The sequence below is a fragment of the Lepidochelys kempii genome, chromosome 5 (genome assembly GCF_965140265.1).
Source record: "Lepidochelys kempii isolate rLepKem1 chromosome 5, rLepKem1.hap2, whole genome shotgun sequence".
Lineage (NCBI taxonomy): Eukaryota > Metazoa > Chordata > Testudines > Cheloniidae > Lepidochelys > Lepidochelys kempii.
Genome location: NC_133260.1, coordinates 97,288,971 through 97,302,512, shown reverse-complemented (window position 1 = coordinate 97,302,512; position 13,542 = coordinate 97,288,971). Strand labels below are relative to the sequence as shown.

Genomic DNA, 13,542 nt, shown 5'->3' with positions numbered 1-13,542 from the left:
ACTTCAGGGTTCTGTTCATAACTCTGCTAAGGCTGCACAATAAGCCATTATTAAGTAAATGAGTTAAACCTTTCTCTGCCACAGTTTTCTCATCACTAAAATGGGGATAACTGTTCTCCAGCTCAAAAGGATGTTGGGAATCTCTTTGTAAAAAGTACTGATGCACTCCACACTCCTTTAAAAAGCAGCTAGGACTTAGGGAAGGAGGATTGAAGCTGCTCCTTCCTTCTGTCCCAGACGTTATTCAAGTGCACCCTCCCAAACCCTGGCCTTAATCAGGAAGAGAGGGCAGAGTCCTTACAACACAAAACTGATTTAGGGCCTGATCCTGCACCCTTTAAAGTCCATGGTAACCTCTCATTGACTTCAATGGGTGCAGGATTGAGCCACTAAACGTTTGAAATAAAGAGCATTTAAACAAAAACAAAGCAAGACAATAGATTTGGGATTAATTATTTAGGGACTTCCCAGTTTGATCATGACTGCAGTACTTTTCCAGGGCTAAAACCCCAGTGGGCATTAATGCTAACTTTACTATCCCCTATTACGATACTGTCACTAAAGAGCTACCGAGGCAGATTAAGAACATGGCATTCCACTTACACCTGTACCTACCGGCACCTGAAGCATTTTTTGTTTCTTCTTGTCCTCCTGGGATTGTCTGTCTCTATTCTGTTGTTTTGCTTCTGTCCACACAGATGGGATCAACTCAGCAGATTTCGATCGCTCTGAGGGTAAAGGTAAACAAAATTAAATGATTATACAACAGAGACTTTATTAGAAAGTGAAGGCTCAATAAATAATATTAAAATGAATAATATTCCCCCTGTGCAGTTCCCCAAACCTCAGTGAAAGATGCTATCGTAAAATAAGATTTCTACCTTTGGTTTTGCAGGTCTTCCCCACTTTCTTTCCCTTGAGGGACTGAAAGCTGCTGCTCTTGTGGATAGTCCAGTCTCTCCTGAGTGGGTTGATCCAGAAGATGGTGTTGCGCTGGCACATGGGCTCAGGCTCTGAGGTGTCACTGGCATATCCTGATTTGTCTGAGTTGTAAGAGAAGGATTTTGATGCTTTTATCTGGACATGCTGTGGAGTGCTACGGGTGCAGTTGCAGTCATTGTTACAGGAGGAATGAATGCATGATTTCTGCCTTTTCTCACTGCATAAAACTCCTTTTTCATCCCCTTCAGAGAACCCCCAGTTCACATAACCATCTCTGGTTACCTCACTGGGGTGGTGTGAGGGCACCTCTTCAGTGGAAGCAGCTCCCTGATGACCAGTAGGGACCAAGAGGAACTGTCCATATCCAGGGGTTGATTTATTCTCAGAGGATACCCCAGAAGTGAGCGTGTCACTTTCTATTTCTTGCTTTATCTGGATGCTTGCTATCTTCATTTCCTTGTAGTCCTCAGTTTCAACAATGTGGCTATGGCACTCTGATCGCCACTGTCTTCTTGCCAAGCTCTTTAGAATGGAAGGAGGCATGCTGTAGTAGTTGTAATTCTTATCATTCAAACATTCCAAACTGCTCAAAGTCTTTGAATACATGGCATTATTCCAGCTATGTGGCAATTTCCTACAGGCTCGGTGCTTTGTCTCAGCCAGCAGGGCCTTTTCTACCTGCAGTGTGTCTACAGCAGAAACGACTTTTAGGGTATCGACAGTCAAGGCAGAGAGGTCCTGCAGGTGTCCTAGCTGGCTGTCCAGGGAAAGCAAAAAGTCTTTGATGTAGAACACCTTCTCATGCACTTCCTTCAGCAGCAAAAACATCTCCTCCACTCTAGGGAAAAACACACCCATATTAAACTAATAAAGCAGAAATCTTTGTATTATTTTATTTCTTTATTCCAAATGATGAACGAAAACTTTAAAACAGAGGAAATCTTTACCATTCTATAATTAAGCAATCCACTCCTATTTTTCTACCGTGATTTCCATCTTCATAAACACCTCCATGTGATAATAAACTAACCTGATTCATGATCTACATTCAGAACTATTGAGCTAAAAGCTAGAAAGCCTAAAATGAATTTTACACTGACTTTTCCATTGGGAGTAATCTCCTCTAATAATTAACACATTCAAATCAACCACCACTCCCTGGCACAAAGTTAATGATCATGGAGAATAAGAGAGAACCAGAAAGGATGGGTAAATTGTTTGTGAGCCCTTCTGTCTTCAGAGGTCTCTTTCTTTCTTGTGCAAAAAAAAAAAAAACCCACTCTAAAAGGGCTCACAGGACTACAGATTACTTTTTTTCATTTCTTACATATAAAAGCCTAGCAGGAAAAGAACTTTTTTCAAAGGATCTATTTGCCACCTTGATCATATTTTATACATCTGAATGTTAACTTTTACTTTCTCTGTAGAATTCATCTGCCAGTCAAGCAAAGTATTTTAAGGCCTTCAAACCCTTAATGTACATTGTGAGAAGTTCCCAACCTGAAATGATTCAATAAGTTAATTTTAACTAAATGATTTCCTTAGTTCTAGCTATAGATAGATCAGATCATATAATCTCTCCATATGTCATCCCATCAATGTACAAAGGAATTAACCTAGCGGTAGGCAGTACACAAGAGGAACTGCATTCTATTAGCAGCATGGTATCTAAAGGATGCAGTGTATACCTCCAAGAATCTAAACCAGCAGCTGTGCTGAACAGAAATCATGCTACAAAAGAAACCTTGGTGATCCAAAAATGTTATTCATCTAAGCAGTATTCTTTTAAGAGGGATTCTTTCTATTCTGCTAAATACATTTTAATTTAACTGATCTATTGTTTATCAGTTCAGTTTTCAATTAACTCAGATCTTCCTGGTATAATAGAAATTTGCTATATGGACAAATCTATCTTTTTATCAGCCATTTTTTAATAAGATTCATTCATTTTGTTGTATGCATTTTGGTTTGGTATATGGAAAATGAAGTCCATGAGTAGATAGTGTGTTAAGTGGGCTACATTTCACCAGGCAAAACAAATTGATGCTAACAGCTCAATGGTGACACTTTGTGTGAGATTTTCACACAAAGTGGGGAATGAGGAAGCTTAGTTAGGCCAGCACTCATGCTTTTGGAAGTCCCAACTAGCACACCTTTGACACATTATGACTAGAGGGAGGAAGTGTAGCTGAAACTATAACAAAGGTAATTCCATACGGGCTGTAGATATTAGGCCTCCATATCATGAATGATAGGTATACATCATCTAGGGTCACTGTAAAGAGAATGTGAGGTCACTGTGAGGAGAATGTTTATCACTGGTAATTAATAAGCCTGCAAATAAAAACATGTTGCATATCCTCCACCCCGCTACCATCCTCTTAGTGGTACATAGTTTGCAAAGGTAAAATGGTGCAATTCCCTAGCCACACCCTCAACTGTTCATGTACTGCACACATGTGGGAGTGCATTTCTGCCAGAAGCATTAACCAGCCACACTTTGCACTTAGTTTAAATGGATACATTATGGATGTAGGGTGGGAGAAAGGGCTATATAAGCCCTTTCCTCTTTCCCTGCACACATAAAGTGGAGCAACCATACTTTGTACTCAAAACATTTGTTAGCCGATAGTCTTTTATACTGCAATGGATATCCCATTCTAGGTAGGTTTCAGCAGCAGCAAATCCCTCATACCTTTCTGATGTCACATGGATCCTTTCACTGTCACTGGAATTCAAGCTTTCATTCTTTTCATGGAAGTACCTCTCCACACACTGCTCCTCAAACTCATGAAGTTTCTTTAACTCCTCATCACTCAGGTAGAGTTCTAAACAAATAAGATGATAGCTGGTACCAAACATACCGACAAAGAAATGCATTTGTCCTGCTTTACTAAAAAAGAAAGAAACTGTTAAAATATAGTGCCTTGCATAATGGCAGGTTTCAGAGTTACAGTCGTGTTAGTCTGTATTTGCAAAAAGAAAAGGAGTACTTGTGGCACCTTGGAGACTAACCAATTTATTTGCGCATAAGCTTTCGTGAGCTACAGCTCACTTCATCGGATGCATACTGTGCAAAGTGTAGAAGATCTTTTTATACACACAAAGCATGAAAAAATACCTCCCTCCCCACCCCACTCTTGTGCTGGAAATGGCCCAACTTGATTATCATACACATTGTAAGGAGAGTGATCACTTTAGATAAGCTATTACCAGCAGGAGAGTGGGGTGGGGGGAGGTATTGTTTCATGCTTTGTGTGTATAAAAAGATCTTCTACACTTTCCACAGTATGCATCCGATGAAGTGAGCTGTAGCTCATGAAAGCTTATGCTCAAATAAATTGGTTAGTCTCTAAGGTGCTACAACTACTCCTTTTCTTTTTGTTAAAATATATTTCCTTTTGTTTCTTGAAATTGTGCTTATATATGGAGACTGGTGATGTGTGTACACTCCAAATATATGCTTATGTGCTTTATAGCATCTTTCTCAATCCAAGGAGAGAAAGGGTAGCTGATATAAGCCCTCTTGCATGTTGACTCATTTTATAAAAAGATTTGAAAACGCACAGCCAAATAACTGATCTTAGGGATACATTTTCTCTCCAGTATTTTCATGCATTATGTTTATATAGTTATACTTAATAGCCAATACTTTCCACTATATGACTTACTTATGAGGCTCTTCTTTCATATGACTGCTCTACCTTGTCTCAAAACATTTCTAAAGAGAATTTACGCCAGCTATAGCAACCAGAGCTCTTTCAAACATTCAGTGTGATAGGTAGTCATGGAGTTCTTTTTCACTTAATTGCTTTCAAACATTCATATGTATACAAATATTAACCAAGGGATATTGCAATACATATTTAAATGTACAACTCCAGACACATGTAACAAGCTTGGCATGCTTTGAGACTATTCTTACAGTAGACCAATAAAAGATTTTTTCACAGAATTGGTCAAGTCTAAGCTACTGCTAAGACATGTAAACAGTATCAAACAATTAGTCAGTCTCTGGAGAATTTCTCTTCAGGATATTTCACTGTTTTCTTCTTCTAAATTCATTTTTCTTTGGATTTTTTTCCAGCAACTTCAAAGTGGATTTCAACACTCCAGAGATATGTTTCTTCATGTATTGGGATTCTCAGATTTGGGAACTATACTATCTCCATTCACACAATGCATTTGGCAAAAATTTCTTTAAAAAAATAGAACTAATTTTCTTTCTCTCTGTCTGCAAATTCCCTTTTGCCATTGTCTTTAGCAGCTGTACTGCAATGGACAGCATTTGTGTCCACATAGTGGTGTCTGAGATACCATAGGTTTCAGAGTAACAGCCGTGTTAGTCTGTATTCGCAAAAAGAAAAGGAGTACTTGTGGCACCTTAGAGACTAACCAATTTATTTGAGCATAAGCTTTCATGAGCGACAGCTTATGCTCAAATAAATTTGTTAGTCTCTACGATGCCACAAGTACTCCTTTTCTTTTTGAGATACCATAGTTTCCCACTACACTGTGGTAACTGTGTGGAAACTGTGAGGTAATGGCTAGCAAAGGTTGATGTTAAAATATTTTATTGTGTCTTTGTAATACATGGTACATCCTCTATTGGAGTACTACATCTTTCTTTGCAGTGGAATGTACTCAGTAATCTAATAGGTCCTTCCCATGACCTTTCTGCTCTTGCCTGGCTGATTCCACTCACCATGCCTTTGTATATGCATTCATTTTCCACTCGGTGGCACTGTTTTCCTATGTCCTGGGTAGACACTCACCTACAGAACTTTAACTTGATGCAGAAAAATCTTGCCAAGCGGTTTTGGATATAGTTTTGGCTTTGTAAGCAAATTCAAATACCTGAAATAACTGCTTTTCTGAAAAAATGTGTGAAGCCAAGTCAATAGCCTCTCTATTCAAAGAAACTTTAAGTGAGCTAAACAGCTCTTTTACTTTTCTGTGCCCTACAAACAAGCTATGGCATGCAAATATTCACTTATGGCATGCAAATATTCCAGAGGAACATTACTACTTCAAAGGAATGATGTGGCTTCCTTCCACAGCACAGGAGCTGAAACAACGACTAGCAGTGAAGTGGTTAAACTCTGACTAGTTAATCTTGAATGTAGAGTCAGTTATCAGTTCTGACCATGGCTGATATCTTTAGGAATGCATATTCAGCACAGCAAGCACAGATTAGCAATAACCTGGGATGTGTTTGTGATCACCCCATTATAAGCATAAAGAATGCATACTGCAATGCACTGTATTTCAAAAAGCATAAAGTTGTCCATTACGATGGAATAGAGCATCCTGGAGCTAATAACATCAACATTGGTATCTAATTTAAAGAGGATATTTTGGATGTGGGCAGGAAACTAGCTGGGCAGGAATTTCCTGTTACTTATATTGTTCACTTACATAACCAAATCTTTTGAATGGTTCCATTTTATTGCTCCTTTAAATCGAAAAGCAGCTTTTATTTACTCACGCTGAGATGGGATCATCAAATGTCATGCTTCTTCTCATCATTGCCTGCTTGCTATAGCAGCCAAGAAGGAAAACTCCACCTGTGTACAGCACTGCACAATAAGTCAGGTGCATAGGTCAGAAATTGCATTCCCTGAAGAATCAGGCACAGATTCCTGACCATTATTAACTACTGGACATCTCTGCCTATTTAGGTATTTATATGGCCTCATCATATAGTATCTTAGGACCTGAATCATTAATGGATTTTTACTGAATATTGTCTTACTGGGTGAGGCTTGTACTATGCCAGAGGTCAAACTAGACGACCATAATGGCCCTGTCCAGCTTTTAAATTTATGAATGTAGGTACAATCCTGTGAAGTAGGGACATTTTATCCCAATATTACAGATGGGAAATTAAACAACTTGTTTAAGATCATGCAGGAAGTCTGTGGCTCAACTGGGTATTGAACCCAGGAGTTCTCAGTCTCAGTCCAGTGCCATATTCACTAGATTACCCTTCGCCCTAAATTGTTGACAGTGACTACATTTGCAAAGCCCCAGACTTGTATTTCTGTTTGCACCTGGGGCATATTTACATGTGCATGTGTAATGTCTTACGGACAAAGTTGCCGGCGTGTGGAACAGCACTCTGGTGCAGCAGTCTGCAAATTGCACAGTATAGATGAGATGCTGGTAAGTTGGTGAAATAAACACTATGTATACTGGGAATGGCAGTAGTGTTTAGCGGATGAAGGGGACTACTTCCAGTATGGACCCGAGGAATGTTATTTTAATTGGCCCATGTGCTGTTTCACACCTTAATTTCCTGTGGTGATACAAACATTATCTCCTATCATTTTTTAAAATAATGTAACTGAAATATAGGTAAAAGGATGTTTTAAAAGTATAGCCAAGTTTGGGAATCCTCCCTTAAGCCTGGATCTTAAAAGCTTAACAGCCAGAACTGCTGATCAGGGTAATAATATGTGCAAGGCTATTGCATGTGGTATATACAGTAATCAACTTGAAATTCATTTGGTTCAGGAAATAGTAGAAATAAAAATCAGGGTTTAGCAGAATGCACTTTGGAACAGCTGGTAACCATCATGCAACTCATATCCAAACAAATTAGTGAGGTGATTATACCAGCATTGCAAAAACAGGTAACCTATGGTGAGCTATCCTAAAGGAGGTTAGCCTCCAAACCATAGTGCAGACATTAAGTTTGTTGTTAATGTGTATACAATTTATAGCCACCATTGTGGTTCTGGGAATATGCTGCTGAGTAATACACCTTAAAAACAAACAAAAAGAGAAAAACGTATGATTAAACTGAAAAAGTTATATCTATGAAAGAAAAAAAAGTGTTCAGTGTAGATTTATTCTGAACAAGGAAGTGCAACAATGAACAAAGTATGAATTCACAGTAGCCTTGTAAATATGTAAAATATGTAGCTAGTAGAAAAGAGACAGTAGGGCAATAAGCAATATGCAAGAGATGGCATATGTGCGATGCATGAACAGCTCATGATCTGGGTAGAGATTGCTTCCCAGAAACTAATGAGCCAGTCACAGAGCATGCGATACTATGTAGAATAGAAGGCACATGTGGCAGTTTGTTTCAGAATGTGTATATAAACTGATTAATAATTTTGTACTCTCTATGTGTGGTCTACACTGTACCCATCCCCACACGAGTCTCATCAGCTCCATATAGTTTGACTGTATGCTAATAAACGAACCTCAGCAATGAGTCTGGAGTCGAGCTGAGTTCTTGGGAAACGATAAAGTCTCAGGGGCTACCAAGTGGATATGGTCTCAGAAGCCATCCCAACATACCCCTGAGTGGATAAGGTCTCAGAGGTTACCCTAACACATATGAATCAGCAGGGAGATAGGATATTCACAGGAAGGAAAGAATACCAGGAAGCCTTCCTGGCCCTTGAAACAGAGACAATGAACTTTGGGGTGATATGATGGGGCAAAAAGACATTTGAGTTCTCTCTCACTTGAGGGATTCAAGGGTCCAGAGCTCTTGAAACCACAGAACATTTCATCCTTCAACCAAGAGGGTTGCAGTCTTTGGGAACCAAATATAGGTGAGGCAAAGATTGCAACTTGCTGAAATTAATTTTTAATCTTATAAGTGTATTTTTACTTTTGTTTGCTTGTAACCCAGTCCATCTTTATTCCTTATATTTGGTATCACTTACTTCCATGTCCTTTTGTTAAATAAACTTGCTTTACTTTTACTATAAACCATTTCAATGCTGTGACTGAAATAAGGCTGTTCGTCAAACCCCAATTAAATTAGTAAGCTGCAGCATATTGTCTCTTTAAAGGAGCAACAAATGTAATGTCTGTCAATGTTCCAGGAGAGGACTGGTCAGCGCTGAGGGATTCGGGAATTGGGGTTCACTGATCGTTGTCTGAAAGGAAAGGTTTGGACTGGCAGAATCCTAAGAGTTTGCTGACAAGTTCCCACAAATGTTAGCAGTAGCAAAAACACTCACTTGCTTAGGGAAATCAGGTAACACTGTAACTCACAGTTCTGGAAACCTCAGCAAATTGTCATACCAGCAGAGGGTATGGCAGAAATTCAGAACTGGGGTGGTGTTGGGCTCACTCTGCACAAAGTAACTGGATGGTGGAAGCCAGGGTGTGACCTACATGCTTGTATGTGGGCTGTTAGCATCAGGGCTGTGAGGCAGAGCAACATGGCATTTAAGCCACCCAGAATTGTAGGGTTGGAGGTGACACAACCCCTTACTTGTCTGGGCTGATAGCCAAATTAGGGCTTACAGTACAAACCTCAACAAGTGTCCTTTTCACTATCAAGCCCACCAACAAGGTGATGGAAGGCTAGCAAAACATCCCTGATCACCTATTCCTGTAGGCTCCCCAGCAGAAGGCCTGGAAAACCTGCCCTCTGCTTACTTAGTCCAACATCGCCTTCCTCTTGATCCAGCTCATTTGAGGGACGATGGTGGTAGATGTGGCTTATGAGGTGGCCAATATGGCTCAGAATGATGAAAGGCGGTGGCAGCCATGGCTTCTTGTGATACGTCATGATGTAGCGGTAACGATGGTATTTCCAGAGATTGTTTGAGATGGATTTCATATCATAATAAACATTACTGTAAAACAGAGAGAGGGGAGAAAAAGAGAGAGGTTCATGTGAGGAACACATAATAACACAAGATGCCTGTCTCCAGATACACTGCACTATTGAAACAAAGCACCCAATCCTAAAATGGGGTAAATCAGTTTAGCAACTTTAATTTAACAAAGCAGCAGCAGGTAGAGGCAGACAACGCACAGAGGCTGACATTTTCAAAGCTGCCTCACAGATCTAGATATCCAATTCCCATTAAAATTAAAGAGAATTGTGCATCAAACCCACTGAGGTGGCTTTGAAAATCTCAACCAGAGTGTTTCAGTTCCCTCCTCCCCTGTCAAATAGTCTCAAGAATTCAACATTGCCTGAATATCTGAACTGGATTAAACGTAGGAATCAGGACTGGCAGCCAGGGAAATGGTTGTAACAAAACAATGCTGCAAAATGGAAATTGTTCTTCAGTACTAGTTCCTCCACTTCCCTCTCTCTGTCTCCTTCCACCAACACCCTACAGCAGAAGGCAGCCGTTCAAAAGGCTCTCCTGCAAAGGGTTCTTTGGGGGTCAGTGACACTGCTAAACTTGGCACCGAAAAAACATCCAACAGTGTATTGTACAACAACAGCCAATGCTCTGGAAAGCGACCTTCAGTCTTGAGGCACAGCTTTCAATTCAATCTATTTATAATTTCCCGGTCACACCTGGCTCTCGAAGACCCAGAAGTGAATCATAACAACACCAGTTCTGTTTCTGAGAGAATAATTAGATGTACAGCTAAATCTGTACTGAGGATAACCAATATTTGTCTCCCATGAGAAAGAAACCAAACTGCAGAACTGTTGGGTTTAGCACATCGTTGCTATTGAAGATATAAATATAGAAATAATTCACACTGCAATTTCACAGCTATATATGAAAAAGAAATCCATGCCTTGCCACAATTTCCGCACAGGAATTTCTGTTTGGGAATGGAAACAAAGATGGATGTTGATCATTCAATTGCCTTGAAGTCTAATCACTGCATTTCTTCAAGTTGATTTTTTTTAAAATCTATGGCTGGAAATAGATTTGAAAAAATTTCTCCACTGAAATATTGAAACTATAGAATAAAAAAAACTAACTGTGCAATGGAGGGGTCTCCAGGGAGCCTCTTATTAAAATTCCACCACCAAACTGGAAGAGAAATTGGTGTGATTGCTCTGTCTTTGATGGCACTCTCCATCTCTGGATGCAAAGGTTGCCAGAGATAAATTCACCCCCTATGATTCATAAAAATAATGATTAAGATCAGGATTTTTTATTTAGGGTGGATTAGACTACACCAAATGACAGAAACCTCCACCTATCTACAAGCACAAATACACCCTGGAAGTTCGGGGTTTATCATAGGCTAATGGGGGGGGGGGGGCTTTTGTTGGAGCCTCCTGTAGAAATATTGGCAGCATAGCCACTGGTTTGGTTTGGTTTTGCAACAACGTATCATTGGTACCTACTTAAAGAAAGCAATCAGCAAGTTGACCATGATGATGTACTGTACAAAGAGGTATACAGCTTGGAGGAATGGTGTCAGGAAGGACCCAGGAGGGCAGTCTTCATTTACTTCACAAGCTTCACAGGAAGGAAATGAAAACCACAGTTACCACATAAATCAGCATAGCCATGGTAGGTTAATATTTAATATGTGTTTCACTGTAGAAGGACAGATCTTATCTGGTGTAAAGCAGGGAAACCCTAGTGACTTTAGAGGAGCTGTGCCAATTTATACCAACTGAGGAGTTTTCCCTCTGTTTTAAAGAAAAATCTTAGACCTCTTCAAATCACAAATCAACAAACACTTGTTTCTTACTGATTTTTGTGGGGGGCTGTTTGGGTAGATGGGGGGTTCAATGTTATGAGTGTAATTCTTGCTGTGGTGAAAAGGCTCTGCAGTATTTATTCAAGGTGGTCAGATTTTGGATTGACTTAATCTCCTCCAGAAATTCATTCCAAAGCAGGATCCCCTGAATGAAAAATGCTTTGTCACTAGCTCCCATGTGCTCTGTCATGGGCTTTGTGACTTCATTTACAAGGTTAAATTTATAGGCTCTAAAGCTGATTTAACAAAGACCCTAAAGGGATTTGCAAAAAGAAAAGGAGTACTTGTGGCACCTTAGAGACTAACCAATTTATTTGAGCATGAGCTTTCGTGAGCTACAGCTCACTTCATCGGATGCATACCGTGGAAACTGCAGCAGACTTTATATACATGATCATCAAGTGGTTTTCTCACCCTCCACCCCCCCACACAAATTCACTCTCCTGCTGGTGATAGCCCATCCAAAGTGACAACTCTCAGTTCCCCCCACACAAATTCACTCTCCTGCTGGTGATAGCCCATCCAAAGTGACAACTCTCAGTTGTCACTTTGGATGGGCTATCACCAGCAGGAGAGTGAATTTGTGTGGGGGGGTGGAGGGTGAGAAAATCTGGATTTGTGCTGGAAATGGCCCAACTTGATGATCACTTTAGATAAGCTATTACCAGCAGGACAGTGGGGTGGGAGGAGGTATTGTTTCATATTCTCTGTGTGTATATAAAGTCTGCTGCAGTTTCCACGGTATGCATCCGATGAAGTGAGCTGTAGCTCACGAAAGCTCATGCTCAAATAAATTGGTTAGTCTCTAAGGTGCCACAAGTACTCCTTTTCTTTTTGCGAATACAGACTAACACGGCTGTTACTCTGAAACCTAAAGGGATTATTCTCCTTTCTGATAATGCACGATATAGCCAGTTAACATTAGATGCACACTGAAACCAACATGCTTTGAGTTAGTATCATAGAATCATAGAATATCAGGGTTGGAAGGGACCTCAGGAGGTCATCTAGTCCAACCCCTGCTCAAAGCAGGACCATCCCCAATTAAATCATCCCAGCCAGGGCTTTGTCAAGCCTGACCTTAAAAATCACAAAGGAAGGAGATTCCACCACCTCCCTAAGTAACGCATTCCAGTGTTTCACCACCCTCCTAGTGAAAAAGTTTTTCCTAATATCCAACCTAAACTTCCCCCACTGCAACTTGAGACCATTATTCCTTGTTCTGTCACCAGCTACCACTGAGAACAGTCTAGATCCATCCTCTTTGGAACCCCCTTTCAGGTAGTTGAAAGCAAATATCAAATCCCCCCTCATTCTTCTCTTCCACAGACTAAACAATCCCAGTTCCCTCAGCCTCTCCTCATAACTCATGTGTTCCAGTCCCCTAATCATTTTTGTTGCCCTCCACTGGACTCTTTCCAATTTTTCCCACATCCTTCTTATAGTGTGGGGCCCAAAACTGGACACAGTACTCCAGATGAGGCCTCACTAATGTCTAATAGAGGGGAATGATCACATCCCTCGATCTACTGGCAATGCCCCTACATATACATCCCAAAATGCCATTGGCCTTCTTGGCAATAAAGTATGGACTTTATTGTTGGTCCAAACTGTATGGCCCAAATCCAGCAAAGCGCTTAAGCGCATACTTAACTTTAAGCACATTAGTAGTCCCATCAAGATCACTTACCATCGATTTCTGCAGCATAGACCTCACCAAACATCATCCAGTAGGGTTGGAACACAATATCTCGTGCAAGAGTCCAGCTGGGAGGCTCTTCTGGAGAAAGGATTGCCTTTCGTGATACCCCAAAACTCAGCAACACTATTGCCATCATAAATACAATATAGAACATGTTTGCTGTCTGCATGGAAAAATGAAATACAGATAGCTGTATTAAAATAGTGATATTCATTCTGAGTGGGAGTACAAATCAGAGCTTTCACATGTATGTATTTAAGTAATAATATATGAAAACTAAATGAACTACTTGCATCGGTCTTCATGGCTGAGGATGTGAGGGAGATTCCCAAACCTGAGCCATTCTTTTTAAGTGACAAATATGAGGAACTGTCCCAGATTGAGGTGTCATTAGAGGAGGTTTTGGAACAAAGTGATAAACTAAACAGTAATAAATCACCAGGACCAGATGGTAT

General features: G+C 40.2%; 1 protein-coding gene across 4 annotated transcripts in view; it reads right to left on the bottom strand.

The window, feature by feature from the left end:
* Window positions 1-13,542, bottom strand: part of TRPM6 (transient receptor potential cation channel subfamily M member 6) — a 161,114-nt gene that overhangs the window by 35,097 nt on the left and 112,475 nt on the right. For 3 of the 4 annotated variants that reach the window (XM_073345123.1, XM_073345125.1, XM_073345127.1), the window contains 6 exons: window positions 13,076-13,250; window positions 11,024-11,138; window positions 9,352-9,551; window positions 3,638-3,770; window positions 882-1,780; window positions 604-728 (listed from right to left, as the gene is read on the bottom strand). In XM_073345123.1, the coding sequence (XP_073201224.1) occupies window positions 604-728; window positions 882-1,780; window positions 3,638-3,770; window positions 9,352-9,551; window positions 11,024-11,138; window positions 13,076-13,250 (1,647 nt within the window). The remainder of the gene's footprint in view (window positions 1-603; window positions 729-881; window positions 1,781-3,637; window positions 3,771-9,351; window positions 9,552-11,023; window positions 11,139-13,075; window positions 13,251-13,542) is intronic. The other variant, XM_073345124.1, reaches the window with a different exon arrangement.